We start from the raw sequence: 18,883 nt of genomic DNA, 5'->3' as shown, positions 1-18,883 counted from the left end.
AAAGCACTCTTTCAAATTATCCATTTCCCAGACTCTTCTATTAACAACCTTAATGGAAGCCCCAAAATGGCCTTTCATGAGTGCCTGTGACTTCTCCTAAATTAATTCATATTGGATTAACCCCATGGATAAGGAAGGTGCTTCCAAAAATCCCAAAAGATAAAGTTAGGACTGCAAACCTTTAAAAATCTCCTTGAAATCCTTTAATATCTCTTCCCCACCGACAACAATCCACATATTCTATCCATTTAAGATGGACATTTTTTTCACAGATCACATCTCAAAAATTAGGGTGAGTTTCAGAATCAACTGAGTTTCTCAAGAGAAACTAAACACCAATGTCATCTTATATCTGATGAAACAGTGACACATTTTGAAGTGAGGAAAGGATGTGTTTTTTAATTTATTTTTCATGCACTACTGAAGACTTCTCAAGTCTAGTACAAGGGGCCCACTTTTTCTCAAGGCGTTTATTTCAAGCAAAAAAAAAAATCACAGTACCAAAATAATCATATTCTACTCAGAAAACTGAATATATTTTACTTTGGAAGTATTTTTAGAGGAGAAAAAACAGCCCCACAGAGGGGCCAGGGCCCTAAATAGTTTTCTAATTCTCCATTTGGTTTGATATCACACACCCTGGGAGTGGGGAGAATACACCAGCCCAACAGCAAAACACTCCTGAAAGAAGAACATGATGATGGTTACAGCTAACCATCTATAGAGATCGAGAGGACAATTTCAATCCTCTGGTCCCTGAGCACTGATTCATGGTTTCCTTATTTTGAAAACAATCACCAAAGGAAATATATTTCTCCATTATCCCTAAAAGTGAACTGTCCAGTTTGCTTCCAGGGAGCTCCATCCAGTGAGGCTGCAAGGATGCAGAGCTGCTCTGTGGACCAAGACGGGTGTCGCTGAAGCAGGGAGGCCACCGTTCAGAGACTGGGATGTGCATCGGGAGTCACAGTGAAGTTAGTATGTGCTGTACCATGCAGCCTGTGCAGAGTTTGGTTATTCACAACACAGTGCGTTCCGCATCGCAATCATTAATCTTACCGTAACATACAACACTCCAGAATGTGATGTGATATTAAGGGAACCATTCTGATATGCTACAGTTGTTACCAAAATATTTACCAGACTGTGGACAGTGTGACCACATCCTGCCCAGAACAGTTCGGTTCCTGTTCTTACACAAGAACACGGGTTGTGGACACACCATGCATGCACTCCAGGGCAGAGAAGTCAGGACAGGCCCAACCTGTCGGGCTGGAAAGTGGTGAAAGGCCTGCAAGCTCAGGAGCACCTGGATCATCAGGCAGGGGATTTGTTGGGGGAAGGAAAATTAGCTCAAACCAACAATCACACCCTAACATGGCACTCTCAAAGCCTGTGCACTGCAGCACTCACAGTACGGTAGCCTGGGGTGCCCGGATGGGGTCCTGAAGTCCAAGATGATCAGAGGCACCCAGGAGATGCTCATGCCCACATCTGTCTGAGAATCACTGCTTAAGTGGCTTCCTCAGCTGACTTCTCCAATCAGTTCATAGTGACTCAAGTCAATAATCATGGAGCTTTCAGCCATGTGCAAAATGTTTATTATCAAGGGGGAGGGGTACAGAGATTAGTAAGGCAAGGTCCCTGCCTCAGGGGATTACATCTATAGGGAGACAGACATCAAAGACGGAAATGATGGAAGCAGAGGGTGGGTGAGATAAAGCCTTACAGCTTTACAAGAATTCGTTGTATGACTCAGGGAGCTTAAACAGGGGCCCTGTGACAACCTAGAGGGGTGGGATGGGGTGAGAGGTGGGAGGGAGGTTCATGTTGATATATGGCAGAAACCAACACAATACTGTAATTATCCTTCAAATAAAAATAAATTTACAAAACAAAATGCTCCTCAACACACACACAAAGAGATCTATCTGGATTAGAAACTACAGAGAGGTCAGAGGAGCTGGCAGGATAACTGGATGGGGGAGGGGATGGGAGGGGAGGAGGGACAAGGCTACTTTCCGCTTTGGGGACTAACTTAAAAAGGCCACATTAGGAGCCCCCACCTAGAGTGTGCGGAGCCGGCTGTGGTGGGAAGTGCCAGAACAAATCACTCTAAAGCGCTCATCCAAAACCATCCTCAGGGTTTACAACACTGCAGACACTGTACTGTGCAGCTGCTGCACACTGAAACGGATGAGCTGTGGTCTCTGCCACCCACAGCTGAACTTAGCCTAAACAGGGAGGCAGGTTCACTGGATACTGGACAGTGAGCTGGCACTGTCGCAGAAATAAAAATAACAGAATAGGACAGAAGAGGCCTTGGGGAACAGGGGCCTTTAAGCTGGCCTCTCTCAATGTGAGCAGCTGTGTTTTTGGCAGATTAAAAGACGGACTTGAGAGGAGAGAGGGGAGAATGGAGAAAAAGAGCCAAGAAGCGTAACTGAGCAGGGATTCCAGCCTGGAGTGGGTGGGGGACATCGTGAGAGCGAGGAGGAGGGAGTGGAGCAGAGGGGAGAAGCGCTGCGACACTGGGGGTCTGAGGGAGGCGGAGCCTTCATCTGCAGCCGAAGCCCCTGGGAGGATGGTAAGGCACGACCTGGACCAGGGCTCTAACAATAGGGAAGACAGCGAGACATCTGGAGCCCACGCAAACACCGGCAGCACAGCGGCTATGTGCCAAGTACTGGAAGTCAGGGAGCACCTCAACCCGCAGACGACAAGGGGGCTCCAGAGGCTGGGAGGCCCGGCAAGGGTGTCTGGGTCCCTCTGACATCTCTTATTTTATCCTCATCCTAAGTCATCATTAGAACTCTTCTCTACCTTATGTTTCTTATAAAGCTGCTAATAATTTTAGATAAAATCATTTTCTCATTTGTCTGCAGATAAAAAGTCTACATGGTCTCTGCAAGGTTTATATTTAAATCTAAATTATAATAAAACCCTTTCTGACAATGCTATAGAAACAGGGAACCAAATCACTGCTCTCAAAGAAAAGGTTCAGCTTCCAGCTTCTCCAAGGCCAGTGAGGACCTTGAGCGTGATGCAAACTGGAAAGCGGTCTAGACAGGTTTGACACGGGCAGTGGCAGCCGGCAAGATGAGAGGACCCTACTGTTAGTGACATGTAACACATATGAGAGGGCTGCAACTGAGTAAGCATCACCTCCAGTGATCAGCTCAGTGTCTGGGACAGAGACAGCCAGCTACTCAGTCATAACAGGACAGGAGGTGAAGAGGTCACCTGAATTCCCAAGAGCCTTGATGACAGGCGTGGACATAACCGCAAACTCAGGACAAGAGAAACAAGCTGCCACTGAGCCGGGTGGAAAGCACGTACTCAGAGACTTGCCAGCTCTGGGCCCAACAGCCGGTGCACTCGACAGAGAGCCCACTCCAGAACCGGCACAGAGAGCCTTGGCTGTGATGGGTACACCTGTGCCAGAGGATCCTTACGAAACAAACAGTAATGAGGAATTATTTCCAAAACTCACCTTGGAGGTCTGACACTCTGAAGCACAGAATAAGCTTTAATTCATTAGCCAAAGTGGTTTGGTGATTAAAGCTACTGGAGTTTACAGCAAAAACATCAAGCAGAAAGGGAAAGGAAGGAAGCCTGCCCCCATGGCGCGTGCTTACCGTCGGGGAGGTCACCAGCAGCCTGTGCGCCACACAGAACTGTCCCGCCGTACGGAGGAAGCTGCCCAGGGAAGTGGAAAACAGAGTTTAACTCAAAAAACTGTTAAAGTTCAACACATGCTATTTCATTAAAGCAACCCTCATTAAAAGGCTACTTATCCATGCAACTTCTCATAACACTATTTTTAACAAAATAACACAGATGGGGAGACAGTAAGATTAAATATCTTCATTTTAAAACACCATTAGAAAGCTTTCCAATACTGACTGCTATTAAACAGATCCAAAAATGAGGTAAAAAATTAAAATGGGCTCCAATGGACATGTCAGTCAGCTACAAAAGGCTCATGACACACCCTCTGTTTCACAGGAGTTGCAGAGTGCACATCGAATACTATAAACACTTGTCTTTGTCCACTGACCAGTACAGAGTCTTCATGACCATCTGCACACACTGCTCACCATCACTACAAGTCCACTCAGCCACAGGAAGGAACCAAGCCTGGGGACAGTGAACAAAGCAGCTGGGAAAGAAAAGCCTGAGAATCACGGCTCTCTTTTAACAGGGTGCCTTAAATAACTGGATTAACAGCTGGCAACCACATTCCTTGTTTGGAAAAGAGACAGCAAAATGGCCAGTGCCTGGGCTCTCTGCAAAATGCAGGAAGGTATCATGAATATGCCAATTTCTTTCCCTCCTAGCTATTCCATAATACTTAGGAAAGTGAAGTGAAAGTGAAAGTGAAGTGGCTCAGTCGTGTCAGACTCTTTGCGACCCCGTGGACAGTAGCCCACCAAGCTCCTCTGTCCATGGGATTCTCCAGGCACTAATACTGGAGTGGGTTGCCATTTCCTTCTCCAGAGGATCTTCCCGACCCAGGGGTCGAACCCAGGTCTCCTGCATTGCCAGTAAATTCTTCACGGTCTGAGCCACCAGAGAAGCCCAAGAAAACAAAGGAACTGACCACTTTCTGGACTTGAGAGGAGTGCATATTTCCACCACACAGGGGCACTCCAGCACTCATCACGGCAAAGCACTGTGTCCCCAGGCAGGCTGCACTTGAGCCTAAAGTGCAAGGCCATTCCACACACGACTCCAACGCTCCCATCTGGTGCCCCAGCCTTTATCACTGGCGTGGACACACAGAGCAATTCAGTGTGTCTCGGAAAGCCACAAATCACGGTGACGTCCCTCTGCAGTCACAGAAGACAGCAAACTCTCAGACACAGCCTTTATTCCACTGATGACACTAGGGTGCCCCCTGGTGATAAAAATCTAACTTGTAAGGCACTCAAAGTCTTGTTTTTTGGAATCAGACTGTACTCACAATCTAGGGAGTAGGAGAGCCAGGACGTGCAAACAGAGCCCCTGGCATGCCCCAGGGCAATGCTGCTGTTTTCTGCTAAGTGTGTTTAAAACACTTACTTTGGTTTACTAACTTGGTAAGAGCATAACTGGGCATTACTAGAATGCCAGAATGAGTTCAGGCACAGAAAACGTGTGTTGTTTTTTTTTTTCCTACTCCATACACTGCATATGGTGCCTGTGATGCAGCAAACCTCTATCAGCTCTAAGAAACCCCTTTATGGTAACTGGGTATAATAAAACTGCAGCAGAATAAAACAGCAAGAATTGTTCAAAGTTCTCTCTTTAACTATACAGTTACTTATAAGAACAGAGAATTTTCTAAGCAAAAATATATAATCTCACACACAAAAGGAAACTGAGCAACAGAAAAAGCTGAAATTTATTTGTATTAGATACAAAACCAAACCAACTTACTCTGAAAACAGTGCTACCATATTGTTAGGTCAATACTCAGGACCTTCAATAATAAGAAGGTATTATTTTTAAATCTTTTTGCTACTGCTATGGGGTGAGGGGTAGAGCCCCACCACCCACACCCATACACACACACACTCAACACCACAATCTCAAGTTGTATTACATACCGAAGTGAAAACAAAAACTTTAAAAACTTTTTAAATGTCTTTATGACCTCAGGGAAGGAAAAAAATTTCTTAAAATATTTTAAAAATCCACAAACTATGAGGAAAAGAAATACAAGACATTAAAACTTTAGAATGTACTCCCAAAGATTATTAACCCTATAAAACAGTAAGAAAAAAACAAGCCATTTGATAAAAATACGGACAAAAGATACAGAACAGGTAATTAACAGAAATAGAAATCTACTCTGCCAATGGACATATGAAAGTAATGTAATGGTGCTCAAATGTTTATAATCTGGGAGATTTAAATTAAAACGACAAAAATCCACTTACTCCATCAGATTAACAAAAATTTTAAGTATGTCTATACTGAGAATGGGGCTTTCCAGGAGATACTGGTGGTAAAGAATCCAAGTGTCAATACAAGAGACGTGGGTTTAATCCCTGGGTTGAGACGATTCCCTGGAGAAGGAAATGGCAGCCCACTCCAGTATTCTTGCCTGGGAGATCTCATGGACAGACTGGGAATTATCAAAAATTTTTCTTTTTAATGGGGTCTAAAAGATCCCTATAGTTATGGCTATGGTCTTCCCAGCGGTCATGTAGAGTTCTGAGAGCTGGACCATAAAGAAGGCAGAACACCAAAGAACTGATGCCTTCAAACTGTGGTGCTGGAGAAGAGAAGGTCCTGAAAGTCCCTTGGACAGCAAGAAGATCAAACCAGTCAATCTTAAGGAAAATCAACCCTGAATACTGGTTGGAAGGACTGATGCTGAAGTTGAAGCTCCAGTATTTTGGTCATCTGATGAAACCAGCTGATTCAATAGAAAAGTAGAAAAGTCCCTGATGCTGGGAAAGATCAAGGGCAGAAGGAGAAGAGGGCATCAGAGAGTGAGTGGTTGGATGGCATCACCAATGCAATGGACATGGACTTGGGCAAGCAGATGGTAAGGGACAGGGAGGCCTGGTGTGCTGTAGCCCATGGGGTGGCAAGCAGTATGCCGTGACTGACAACAGCAAAGACTCTCGTGCACTAATGATGGAAATGCAGACTGTCAAATCCACTTAGAAAGCAGATGCACTAAAGATGCTTATTCCTTGTAGGGCGCCAAAATTCCATTCCTAGGAATACTTCTTGGAGAAACCCACAGAGGAGCATGAGGAGACATGACAAAATATGATTACTGCCACATTTCTGTACTAATGGAAGAACTGAAGACCTAGACAGTCCCCCTCAACATGAAAACAGCTAGGTTCAATATTTAACAGTTAACGGGGAATTTTCTGGCAATTCAGTGGTTAGGACTCTGAGCTTTCACTCCTGTGGGCACCCAAGTTCATTCCCTGCTCAGGGAACTAAGATCCACAGGACACAGCCAAAAATAAAATTTAACAATTAAAATCAAAGAACAAGAACAAAATGTCCAAATAAATCTAAAGAGTATTTAGCTTAAAATAAACAAACTAGAAAATGATGAATACAGTATGAAACCACTTTGTTGTTGTTTAGTCACAAGGCAGGTCTCTTTTGCGACCCGATGGACTGCAGCCCACTAGGCTCCTCTGTCAATTGGATTTCTCAGGCAAAAATACTAGAGTGGGTTGCCATTTCCTTCTCCAGGGGAATCTTCCTGACCCAGGGATCAAACCCACTTCTCCCGCATTGCAGGTAGATTCTTTACTACTGAGCCCCTGGGGAAGCCCCTGATGAGACATTTTAACCGCACAAAACAATAAACAGCATATACTTGCACAGTAAGAGGTGAAGATCACAGCCAGGAAACAAAATGTACTGTGCATTTTTGGCAGAGTTTCAGTATTTCTGGGGAATAAGGCGAATGCAAGGATACAACAGAAGCTTCAACTGTCTCTGTAATGTTTTGCTATTTACAAGTATAGCAAAATGTTAACAGTAGTCAAATCCAATGGATGGGTCCACTCCTTTTTTCATGTTAGCCTCCACACTTTTCTGTATTTTGGAATTCCTAATTAAAAGGCATAAATCAAAAAAAAAAAAAAAAAACCCCGATCTAAAATATAACCAATTAAACCTATGCATGCACTCAATGAAACAAAATTTTGTCTTACCTCAACTGAAGCACGAGGAGTCACAAAGAACTGATTGAATTCATCAGGGCTAAAATCTCCAAAAATATACTGGGGGAAAAAAAAAAAGAATCACAGATCACATAAAATATACAAATCACTCAGTTTCAGAAAACAGTGTTACATGGACCCTATAAAGAATCCGCCAGGAGCCCCCAAGACCCTCTCCAGGAAACAGACAGTGCTGTCTGGAGCTCCTTCACAGTCCCACTGCAGAGAGGTCTTTAAGTCTAGATAAAACCTTAGGGTTTTATGGAAGAAAATCAAAACGATGAGCCTTATGATGGGAGAAAATGTTCCAGACAATACCAATTGCCAGCAAGGATGTGAAGCAACTAGAAATGCAGAAAGGCACAGCAACTCAGGGAGAAAGAGAGTTCGGCAGTTCCTTATAAAGTTTACTTACCACACAACCCAGCAAGCCTACTCCTAAGCACTTACCAAAGAGAAATGAAGAACAACGTCCACAAAAAAACACAACAAAACCTGCATGCTGAAGTTTACAGCAACTGTACTCATAGCCACCAGAAACTGAAAAGAATCCCAATGTGGATCAACAGGTGGACATGATGCATGAACGTGATGATCTACTAATCAATGACTCTCTAAAGCATCACCCTAAGTGAAGCATCAGACTTACAAGGCCACAAGCGCTACGGACAGAAAACAGATCCGTGGCTTCCAGGTCACGGATTACAAAGAAGCACAAGGGAACTTTGCTCCACAGGGAAAGCCTGTTAGAGAAATAGTAAACTTCCGATGTGCCTAGGAAATACATCCACCAATATATTAATGATTTCAGTTCTTGAATATGGATGGACAACAAAAAACCAAAGACATGAGAGGGGGCAATAAACAGCAATAAAGAGGGTTACTATTAAAACAGGGGAAATGAATCTGTGTAAACAAAACACGGGAAACAGAAAAGAAGTTAAAATTCTAATCTGTATCCTGAAAGAAATTCTAGCAGGTAAAGTAAGCAGAATGTCCACGGAAAAAAAGGAGAGAACAAGGAAGTACTCAAAGAAATCAAAGGATTATTAAATTTAAATTACTAAATTTACAAACTCAACAGAAGATCTTAAAGAACCAAAATCAATACAGCAAGACAGCAATGCTTTGAAAGTTCCAAGGAAAAAAGCGTTTCTTTTTGTTTTCATAGAATTCTATTCTATAGTTACTACTCAAGTGCAAAAGGCAAAATAATTCTTGACTCTCATACACACTTGGATAGGTGGAGGTGGGCTGCTTAAGAACTCCAGAAAATGCATTCATGGGATACAAGAGCAGTAACAAACAAGCAGGACCCAAAAGATGATCAATACTGTGGACGTGAAGCCCAACGCAAACATGAAGGAAGACTCACGTGGCTTTATTTAATACCGACAACAGGAATGCTGTCCACGTAAAAGAGAGCCACTCTACCTTCTAAGCGGCTACTTTAATTCACAATGTGGGGAAGACACATTAGGATAGGAAGTGAATGTTCTTACAGGATTGCTAAGTTTTTCTCTTCAGGCTGGATTTCTCTTGGAAAGATAAAAATAAATGAAATACTCTTTGAAATCACACATCTAAGTACACTTTCTTATTTGAGTTTCCATACAATCTAAAGTATTAAAAAAAAACAGAAATTGGTCAATCCAGTAAGAAAACTAAAATTTCAAATGATTCATGTCAATGAAGAGGAAGGGGAGGAATCGTGACCCAGCAAGCCTTCTACCAGTCTGCTGGAACAAACCTCATGGTCAATCATCAGAACACTTCAGTTCAGTCGCTCAGCTGTGTCTGACTCTTTGAGACCCGAGGACTGCAGCATGCCAGGCTGCCCTATCCATCACCAACTCCCAGAGTTTGCTCAAACTCATGTCCATCTAGTCAGTGATGCTATCTAATCATCCCATCCTCTGTCATTCCTTTCTCCTCCCATCTTCAATCTTTTTCAGCATCAGGGTCTTTTCCAATGAGTCATTTCTTCCCATCAGGTGGCCAAAGTATTGGAGTTTCAGCTTCAGCATCAGTCCTTCCAATGAAATACTCAGGACTGCTTTCCTTTAGGATGGACTGGTTGGCTCACCTTGCAGTCCAAGGGATTCCCAAGAGTCTTCTCCAACACCACAGGTCAAAAGAATCAATTCTTTGGCACTCAGCTTTCTTTATAGCCCAACTCTCACATCTATACATGACTACTGGAAAAACCATAGCCTTGACTAGACGGACCTTTGTTGGCAAAGTAATGTCTTTACTTTTTAATATGCTATCTAGGTTGGTCATAACTTTTCTTCCTAGGAGCAAGCATCTTTTAATTTCATGGCAGCAGTGATTTTGGAGCCCAAGAAAATAACGTCTCTCACCTTTTCCACTGTTTTCCCATCTATTTGCCATGAAGTGATGGGACCAGATGCCATGATCTCAGTTTTCTGAAAGTTGAGTTTTAAGCAAACTTTTTCACTCTCAAGAGGCTCTTTAGTTTTTCTTTGCTTTCTGCCATAAGGGTGGTGTCATCTGCATATCTGAGGTTATTGATATTTCTCCCAGCAATCTTGATTCTAGCTTGTGCTTCATCCAGCCCAGCGTTTTTCATGATGTACTCTACATGTCAGTTAAATAAGGAGGGTGACAATATACAACCTTGACATACTCCTTTCCTTATTTGGAACCAGTCTGTTGTTTCATGTCCAGTTCTAACTGTTGCTTCCTGACCTGCATACAGATTTCTCAGGAGGCAGTTAAGGTGGTCTGGTATTCCCATCTCTTTAAGAATTTTCCACAGTTTGTTGTGATCCACACAGTCAAAGGCTTTGGCATAGTCAATAAACCAGAGGTAGACGTTCTTCTGGAACTCTGTTGCTTTTTCGATGACCCAGCAGATGTTGGCAATTTGATCTCTGGTTCTTCTGCCTTTTCTAAAACCAGCTTGAACATCTGGAAGCTCACAGTTCACATACTGTTGAAGCCTGGCTTGGAAAATTTTGAGCATTACTTTGCTAGAATGTGAGATGAGTGCAATTGTGCGGCAGTTCGAGCATTCTGTGGCATTGCCTTTCTTTGGGACTGGAATGAAAACTGACCTTTTCCAGTCCTGTAGCCATTGATGAGTTTTCCAAATTTGCTGGCATTTTGAGTGCAGCACTTTCACAGCATCATCTTTTAGGATTTGAAATAGCTCAACTGGAATTCCCATTACAATCTCCACGAGCTTTGTTTGTAGTGATGCTTCCTGAGGCCCACTTGACTTCACATTCCAGGATGTCTGGCTCTAGGTGAGTGATCACACCATTGTGGTTATCTGGGTCATGAAGATCTTTTCTGCATAGTTTTTCTGTGTGTTCTTGCCACCTCCTCTTAACACCTTCTGCTTCTGTTAGGTCCATACTATTTCTGTCCTTTATTGTGCCCATCTTTGCATGAAATGTTCCCTTGGTATCTCTAATTTTCTTAAAGAGATCTCTAGTCTTTCTCATTCTATTGTTTTCCTCTGTTTCTTTGCACTGATCTCTAAGTAAGGCTTTCTTATCTCTCCTTGCTATTCTTGGGAACTTTGCATTCAAATGGGTATGTTTCCTTTTCGCCTTTGCCTTCCGCGTCTCTTCTTTTCTCAGCTATCCGTAGGCCTCCTCGGCCATTTTGCCTTTTTGCAATTCTTTTTCTTGGGCATGGTCTTGATCACTGCCTCCTGTACAGTGTCACAAACCGTCCATAGTTCAGGGACTCCATCAGATCTAATCCCTTGAATCTATTTGTCACTTCCCGTATAATGGTAAGGGATTTGACTTAGGTCCTACCTGAATGGTCTAGCGGTTTTCCCTGCTTTCTTCAATTTGAGTCTGAATGTGGCCATAAGGAGCTCATGATCTGAGCCACAGTCAGCTCCCGGCCTTGTTTTTGCTGGCTGTATAGGCCGTCTACATCTCTGGCTGCAACGAATATAACCAATCTGGTTTTGGTGTTGACCATCTGGTGATGTCCATGCATAGTCTTCTCTTGAACTGTTGGGAAGAGGGTGTTTGCTATGACCAGTGCGTTCTCTTGGCAAACTTTGCCCGGCTTCATTTTGTACTCCAAGGTCAAATTTGCCTGTTACTCGGGGTATCTCCTTACTTCCTACTTTGGCATTCCAGTCCCCTGTAATGAAAAGGACATCTTTTTGGGGTGTTAGTTCTAGAAGGTCTTGTAGGTCTTCATAGAACCGTTCAACTTCAGCTTCTTCAACATTACTGGGGATTACCTGGATTACTGTGATATTGAATGGTCTGCCTTGGAAACAGAGATCATTCTGTCATTTTTGAGATTGTACCCAAGTACTGACTGCATTTCAGACCCTCTTGCTGACTATAATGGCTACTCCATTTCTTCTAAGGGATTCCTGCGCACAGTGGTAGATTATGGTCATCTGAGTTAAATTCGCCAATTCCAGTCCATTTTAGTTCTCTGATTCCTAAAATGTCAATGTTCACTCTTGCCATCTCCTGTTTGACCACTTCCAATTTACCTTGATTCATGGACCTGACATTCCAGGTTCCTATGCAACATCGTTCTTTACACCATCGGACTTTACTTCCATCACCAGTCACATCCACAATATGGCACTGCTTTCATTTTGGCTCTGTCTCTTCATTCTTTCTGGTGTTATTTCTCCACTCTTCTCTAGTAGCATATTGGGCATCTACCGATTTGGAGACATCTTTCAGTGTTGTATCTTTTTGCCTTTTCATACTGTTCATGGGGTTCTCAAGGCAAGAATACTGAAGTAGTTTGCCATTCCCTTCTCCAGTGGACCACGTTTTATCAGAACTCTCCACCATTATCCATCCATCTTGGGTGGCCCTACACGGCACGGCTCAGTTTCATAGAGTTAGACAAGGCTGTGGTCCATGTGATCAGTTTGGCTAGTTTTCTGTGATTGTGGCTTTCATTCTGTCTGCCCTCTAGAGGCTTATGGAAACTTCCTGATAGGACAGACTGACTGTGGGGGAAACTGGGTCTTGTTCTGATGTGCGGGGCCATGCTCAGTAAATCTTTAATCCAATTTTCTGTTGATGGGCGGGGCTGTTTGCCCCCAAACAACACCTCACCTCTGGAGACTCCTGGATACTCACAGGCAAGTCTGGGTCAGTCTCTTATGGGGTCACTGCTCCTTTCTCCTGGGTCCTGTTGCGCACAAGGTTTTGTCTGTGCCTTCCAAGAGTCTGTTTCCCCAATCCTGTCTAAGTTCTGTAGTCAAATCCCACTGGCCTCCAAAGTCAAATTCCCTGGGGATTCTCAATCCCTTTGCCAAATCCCCAGGTTGGGAAATCTGTTGTGGGTCCCAGAACTTAACCATACAAGAATTTATTTGGTATAATTGTTCTGCAGTTTGTGGGTCGTCTGCTCCACACCTCTAAGGTGGGGTTAATGGCAACCTTCTACAAGAGGGCTTATGCCACACCCAGGACTGTTGCACCCAGAGCCCCTGCCCCTGCGGCAGGCCACTGATGACCCGTACCTCCACAGGAGACACTCAAACACTCAAGGTAGGTCTGGCTCAGTCTCTGTAGGGTCTTCTGGTGTGCACAGGGTTTTGTTTGAGCCCTCCGAGCATCTCTGGCAGGTATGGAGTTTGATTCTAAACATGATTTCGCCCCTCCTACCGTCTTGCCGGAGATTCTCCTTTGCCCTTGGACGTGGGATATCTGTTTTTGGTGGGATCCAATATTCTCCTGTTGATGGTTGTTCAGCAGCAAGTTTTAATTTTGGAGTTCTCGCAGAAGATGAGCGCACGTCCTTGATTTTAGATACTATCGCTCCCAAGGGAGTTTCCCAACCAGTTGTTAATGCCCAAAAGTTGTCGCAAAGAAACAGCATGAAGACGTCTGCAACAGTGTTGATGACAAGCTGGGGATTAGCTGGTTTGAGGATCTAATGAAGCTCGCACTCTTGATGTCTCATCACAGAAAGGACTCAGTGAGAGACAGTGATAGGTAAGAAGTGGAATGATTCAGATCCAGAGAGAAGCACACTCCACAGACAGAGTGTGGGCCACCGCAGAAGGCGAGTGAGTGCTTAGACTCCAGGGAGAGACAGTTTCTCCTATTATTTTCCGTTTTACTCAAGTCTTTGTTTTTAAAGTATTATTTGGAAAAATCTGCTACAGATTTTAAGTGTGCTTTCTCATTACAACTTCATGTCAGTAATTTCTCCACAGATCCACACCTTTAACCTGATTACAAAACTCACTGGTGAGGGCAACAGGAAGGACAGGAAGATTTCCTGGCAGTCCTGGGGTTAGAACTCTGCTCCTCCACTGGGAACTAAGAGCTCCTGGTGCAGCCTTCCAGATGGAAGGAGTGTGTACAGGGAGAAATCTCCAACACTGTTAAATTAAGAAAACATTATTTGGGTTAAAAAAAAGGGGGGGGGGGCTGGGAGGCAGAAAAACAGAAATACTGATTTGTATTTGCATAAAGATAGGGGCTTCCCTGGTGGCTCAGCGGTAAAGAATTCGTCAGCAATGCAGGAGACTCAGGTTCAATCCCTGGATCAGGAAGATCCCCTGGAGAAGTAAATGTTCTGTCAGGAAAATTCCATGGACAGAGGAGCCTGGCAGGCTACAGTCCATGGGGTCGCAAAGAGTCAGATATGACTTCATGACTAAACCACCAACCAAAGACAGATCAATACCAGGACAAACCTGGTAGTTTGGTGGTGAGAAGTCCACCCACCAATGCAGGGGACACAAGTTCAATCCCTGGCCCAGGAAGATTCCACATGCCGAGAAGCAACTAAGCCCAGACATCACAACTACTGAGCCAGCACTCTAGAGCCTGCTCACTGCAGCTAGAGAAAAGTCCGCACACAGCAACAAAGACCCAGCACAGCCAAAAACTGATTTTTAAAAAGCAATAGATATTGGAAGGAGGGAAAGTCAGTGGAAGTCATGGAACGGAGAGTTGAGATGTTTTAGGATATATCTTTTCAGAGTTCTTAGTTCTGAACCATGCAAAAATATTTTATTCAAAAGATTAACTGTAAAATCAATGTTATCAAATCACTGTACAACTATTCATATACCCATTTTCCAGAAGCTGTGTTTGCACCTATGTTTCATGATCTCCTTGACAACAGATTAGGACTTGATGAAAACATTTAATCCAAAAATGACACCATAAGCAACTGCTAACTATCAACTATGCAATGCTAAAGTATCATTTAACACCTGACAAATGGCTAGCCAGAGCTGCTCTGAACTTTAACATAATCCCCTTAACACTAGCTCACATATATCAATAGACAACTCCATAAAAATACACATGAATTTTCACATTCTCTGCCCTAACAGGATCTATTTTCAATCCTTAAAATGCATGAGTTTTTTAAAGTAAGCAGGTAACACTTGCAAGAATCTAAAGAACAGTCATGTCAGTTTTGCAACTGAGCTTACAGAAGGAGCTGCTAAGAGGCTAGCGCCAAGTTCCAATCTGAGTTGCACAAAGTCACTCAAGCCTCAAGTAAGGGAGACTTCAGAATAAAAGACAATTTCCTGCCATCACAATACATGTGAAAAAACAGTAAGTATTTCTTTCATGGGCAGAGAAACTAATGTCTCTTTTGTAACCACTCAAAAACACTGAAGCGAAGTGATATAATAAAATATAATATCCCACATAAATTTAGAGGCTATCATTTGAGTGCTTTTCAAAATCATCTACATCAGTTATAAATAATCACAGGAAGCATCACTATGAAGAAGAGTTTTTTATCCACACTGTTCCAAAAAGGCAAATAGAAGTATTGTTGTAAAGTAGAATTTAGCTTAAATAAATTAGGAAGAGAAGTTAAATTATGAAGTTAAGACTACAAAAGCATAGAAAAACCCAAGTATTTATTCAACTGCAAACCCCAGTGAGTGGACATAAATTACACTGCCCTGAATTTTAGTGACAATTGTTTAACTAAAACTATATCTGACTGAAGTTTTATGTATCTGACTGAAGCATCACAAGTCTTATGACACCAAAGAGTTTATCACAGAAACTCAGGACAGCCAGCTTCCATTAAAACGTTCCAGTCTCACCATCCCCAAGTCTTCCTAATCTTCAATCACAAACTGTTTTAGATGTCTGGCAAAATGAAGAATGTTACCAAAAAGCAGGGGCAGGATTGTGCTCTTCCAAAAACTCAATGTCACAAAAGGCTGTGGAAAAGTTCCAGATGACAGGAAGCTAAAGAGACAGTACAACTGAATGCAACATCTGACCCTACGCTGGACCCTCCCCTGGAGAGGAAGTGCTATAGAAGGAGAGCACAGGGTCAACTGACAAGCCCAGAATACGAACAGTGGGTCAGAAAAAGACACTGCGTCCATGTCAACATATGGAAGTGATAGCTGTCCAACTGTGGTTACTTTAAGAGAATATTCATGGGAAATATACATTCAAGCAGACAAGGAGGCTAAAGGGTCCCAGTGCATGTAACCCACCCTCAAACCTCAAAGGGTAAGAGAAAACATGTCTGTATTTTCATGTGTTTGTGAGTTTGTACAGGTATCTGTATAAAGAGGGAGAGAACTTAAACACACCCCAATGATTAAGTGAGGTTCAACCCTAACCAGTCAATATGAATAAAAAATAAAATGGGGGCTCTTTGTACTTCTGCAATTTTTATAAATTTAAAATTATTTCCAAATAAAGAGCTTGCTGGGGCTGTTTTTAAACTAAAACTGAAAACACTCAGCTGTGAGGAAAATTTTTACCTACCCTCTTCTTATACATGTATGAAACATTTTCCTTCCTCGGGAGAATTAATAAAGTCTATTTTTAAAGAAAAAGTTTTGGTTTTAAAAAAAAGATAAAAATGAGTCAATGCCTTTTTTCACAGGATTTACAATCTAGTGGGGAAGAAAATGGCACTGGCAATATGCATTCGTTTGTCCTGCAGGAGCAGCGAGAGCTGAAACTCACGACTGTGAGGCTGGCAAGGGAGAAGTGCAATCCCACTTTCCCTGTCCCTGCCAAGCCTGCAGGGGCCGGCATGCCCAGGCACCCAGGCAACAGCCACTGCGAGCCCTCCATGGACCACAGAGCGCTACAGAAATGTTGGCATTGTCATCAAGTGAGGCAGATCCCTGAGGTTTAAGCCAGGCCCACCAGAGTTGAATGAATACTGGAGTCAAGAGGAGGAACAAGAAAGCAACCACATACGCTCTGCTCCCAGCTGTGGTGCCGGGCCGGGGGAGGCCATGAGGGTCAGGACACAGCACAGGGTGCTGAGCCGCCCCATCCCCGCTCTGGGAAGGGGCCTAGGGGTAGAGGGGTCCTCTCAACCAGAATAAAGCTCCACTTCCCCTCCCTTCCACTGACCCCAGCTCAGGCCTTCAGAACTCCTACTGTTACCGTCTGATTATTTTCGGATCTTTTCTAGAGAGGACATGAAAAATATATGCACAAGAAACACATCAGGAAAAGGGGCAAGCCCTCGGCACAGCTAGGGTGGATGCAACACACTTCACTGCAGCCAAGCGCCAGGGCGTGGCACTGAGTCGCCAGAGCAGACTCCAGAAGGCCCTCTAGGGCCTAGGGCTGTACAGCCTGCGAAAGGCACAAGCCAAACTGGAAATACCAGTGTTCCTGCTAAAGGAAAAGCAAAGACACAGCCTCAGCCCAGGAGAGGTGAGAAGGAAAGGCGTTTGCCAGTCACCTGCGTGGTGCACTGCGGGCTCTCCAGGGATCCAATGCAGCCACAGGAAACAGCACCTCCTGCAGGAAGCAGGGATCCAGAGGACAACCCCCAGAGCAGGCACTAGGGGGCGCTGGAATACAGCTTCCAAGGTTTGCACTCCAGAAACAAGTCTTTGTGCAGGCTACCACCAAATCCGTGTCCTCCGCCTTCAAAAGGACTCAGGGACATGGGAGGTCAGCCTGAGGTAAAAACTTAGGCTACAAAGGCGTGATCAACAAACACTCTGCTGCATGTGTACTGTACTTCACAGATTCCACGGCAGTCAGGCATCTGTGAGCCAGACCCAGGCACAGTGTCCCAAGAACACTCAAAGCCCAGGCCTGCAGGCTCAAATGCCAGAAACAAGCACAGGAAGCTGAGTCTTCTCCTCCCTCCTCCCTCTTTCCCAACACTAAAGTGAATTTGGGAGGTAGGAGAAGATGTTAAGGACTAATACACTGGTGGCTCAGCAGTAAAGAATCCTCTTGCAACACAGGAGACACGGGTTCGATCCCTGGGTCAAGAAGATCCTCTGGAGAAAGGAATGGCTGCCCACTCCAGTATTCTTGCCTGGAGAATACCATGGACAGAGGAGCCTGGTGGGCCACAGTCCGTGGGGTTGAAAGAGTCTGGCAAGACTTCCTGACTAAAGAACACTGCTCTGAGTGATAAACGCTTTAACTTCATCTCTAAAATCAGGGTATGCCAGACGAAATCCATCTCCACAGTTCTTCCCAGCTCCAAAAGGATCTCTAGGATCTAACCCGGAAAAACACAGCTTTGGGAACGTTCTCAGACTGACACGGCTACCAGGTGGCTGGCACCTGAACACATCATGCTGAGTGAAAGAGGCCAGACTCAAGGGCCACGCATTGCAAGAGTCCATTCACACGAATTGGGTGATATCCAGAAGAGGCAGATCCCCAGAGACAGCAAGGAGAAAGAGGGTGGCTGCCAGTGGCTGGGTGGGGAGGGATAAGGGAGTCCCTGTTATGGGTATGAAGCCTCTTTCTGGAATGATGAGGTGTTCTAAAATCGACTGTGGGGGTAGCTGCACAACTCTGTGAATATACTAAAAACCACCAAAATGTACAGGTATTTAAATGGGAGAACTATTAACAAATGAAGTTAAAAAAAAAAATCAGATCAGTACTTGCATAAAAAGAACCATTCAAATTTATTTATTTATTTTTTCACCAGGACCCAGTACCTGATGGATGGTGACATCTACTGAACAGTTACTGCTCAGTCTTAACTTTGGAAATTGGTGTGGGTGGCCTAGGGGCCACCTGGAGGCGACAATGTTCAATACACAGCAGGAATTTCATTGATTTAATAGCATGTATTGAGCACCAATGATCCACGCTGAACTGTGCTTGATTTTCAGAACAAATTCTGAACAAGACAAAGTTTGGGACACCATGATATTTATAATTTTGTCACCGTGTGCGTGAACTGCGCACTGCTGACAGTACTACACAGGCAGAATC

At 43.9% G+C, this 18,883-nt stretch overlaps 1 protein-coding gene across 1 annotated transcript in view; it reads right to left on the bottom strand.

Moving 5' to 3' along the window:
• Window positions 1–18,883, bottom strand: part of USP10 (ubiquitin specific peptidase 10) — a 63,729-nt gene that overhangs the window by 25,581 nt on the left and 19,265 nt on the right. The window contains exons 2-3 of the mRNA XM_052655732.1: window positions 7,680–7,748; window positions 3,639–3,699 (exon numbers count right to left, since the gene is read on the bottom strand). Of these exons, the coding sequence (XP_052511692.1) occupies window positions 3,639–3,699; window positions 7,680–7,748 (130 nt within the window). The remainder of the gene's footprint in view (window positions 1–3,638; window positions 3,700–7,679; window positions 7,749–18,883) is intronic.

This window comes from Budorcas taxicolor, chromosome 18 (genome assembly GCF_023091745.1).
Source record: "Budorcas taxicolor isolate Tak-1 chromosome 18, Takin1.1, whole genome shotgun sequence".
NCBI lineage: Eukaryota > Metazoa > Chordata > Mammalia > Artiodactyla > Bovidae > Budorcas > Budorcas taxicolor.
This window is presented reverse-complemented; position numbering and strand designations above follow the sequence as displayed.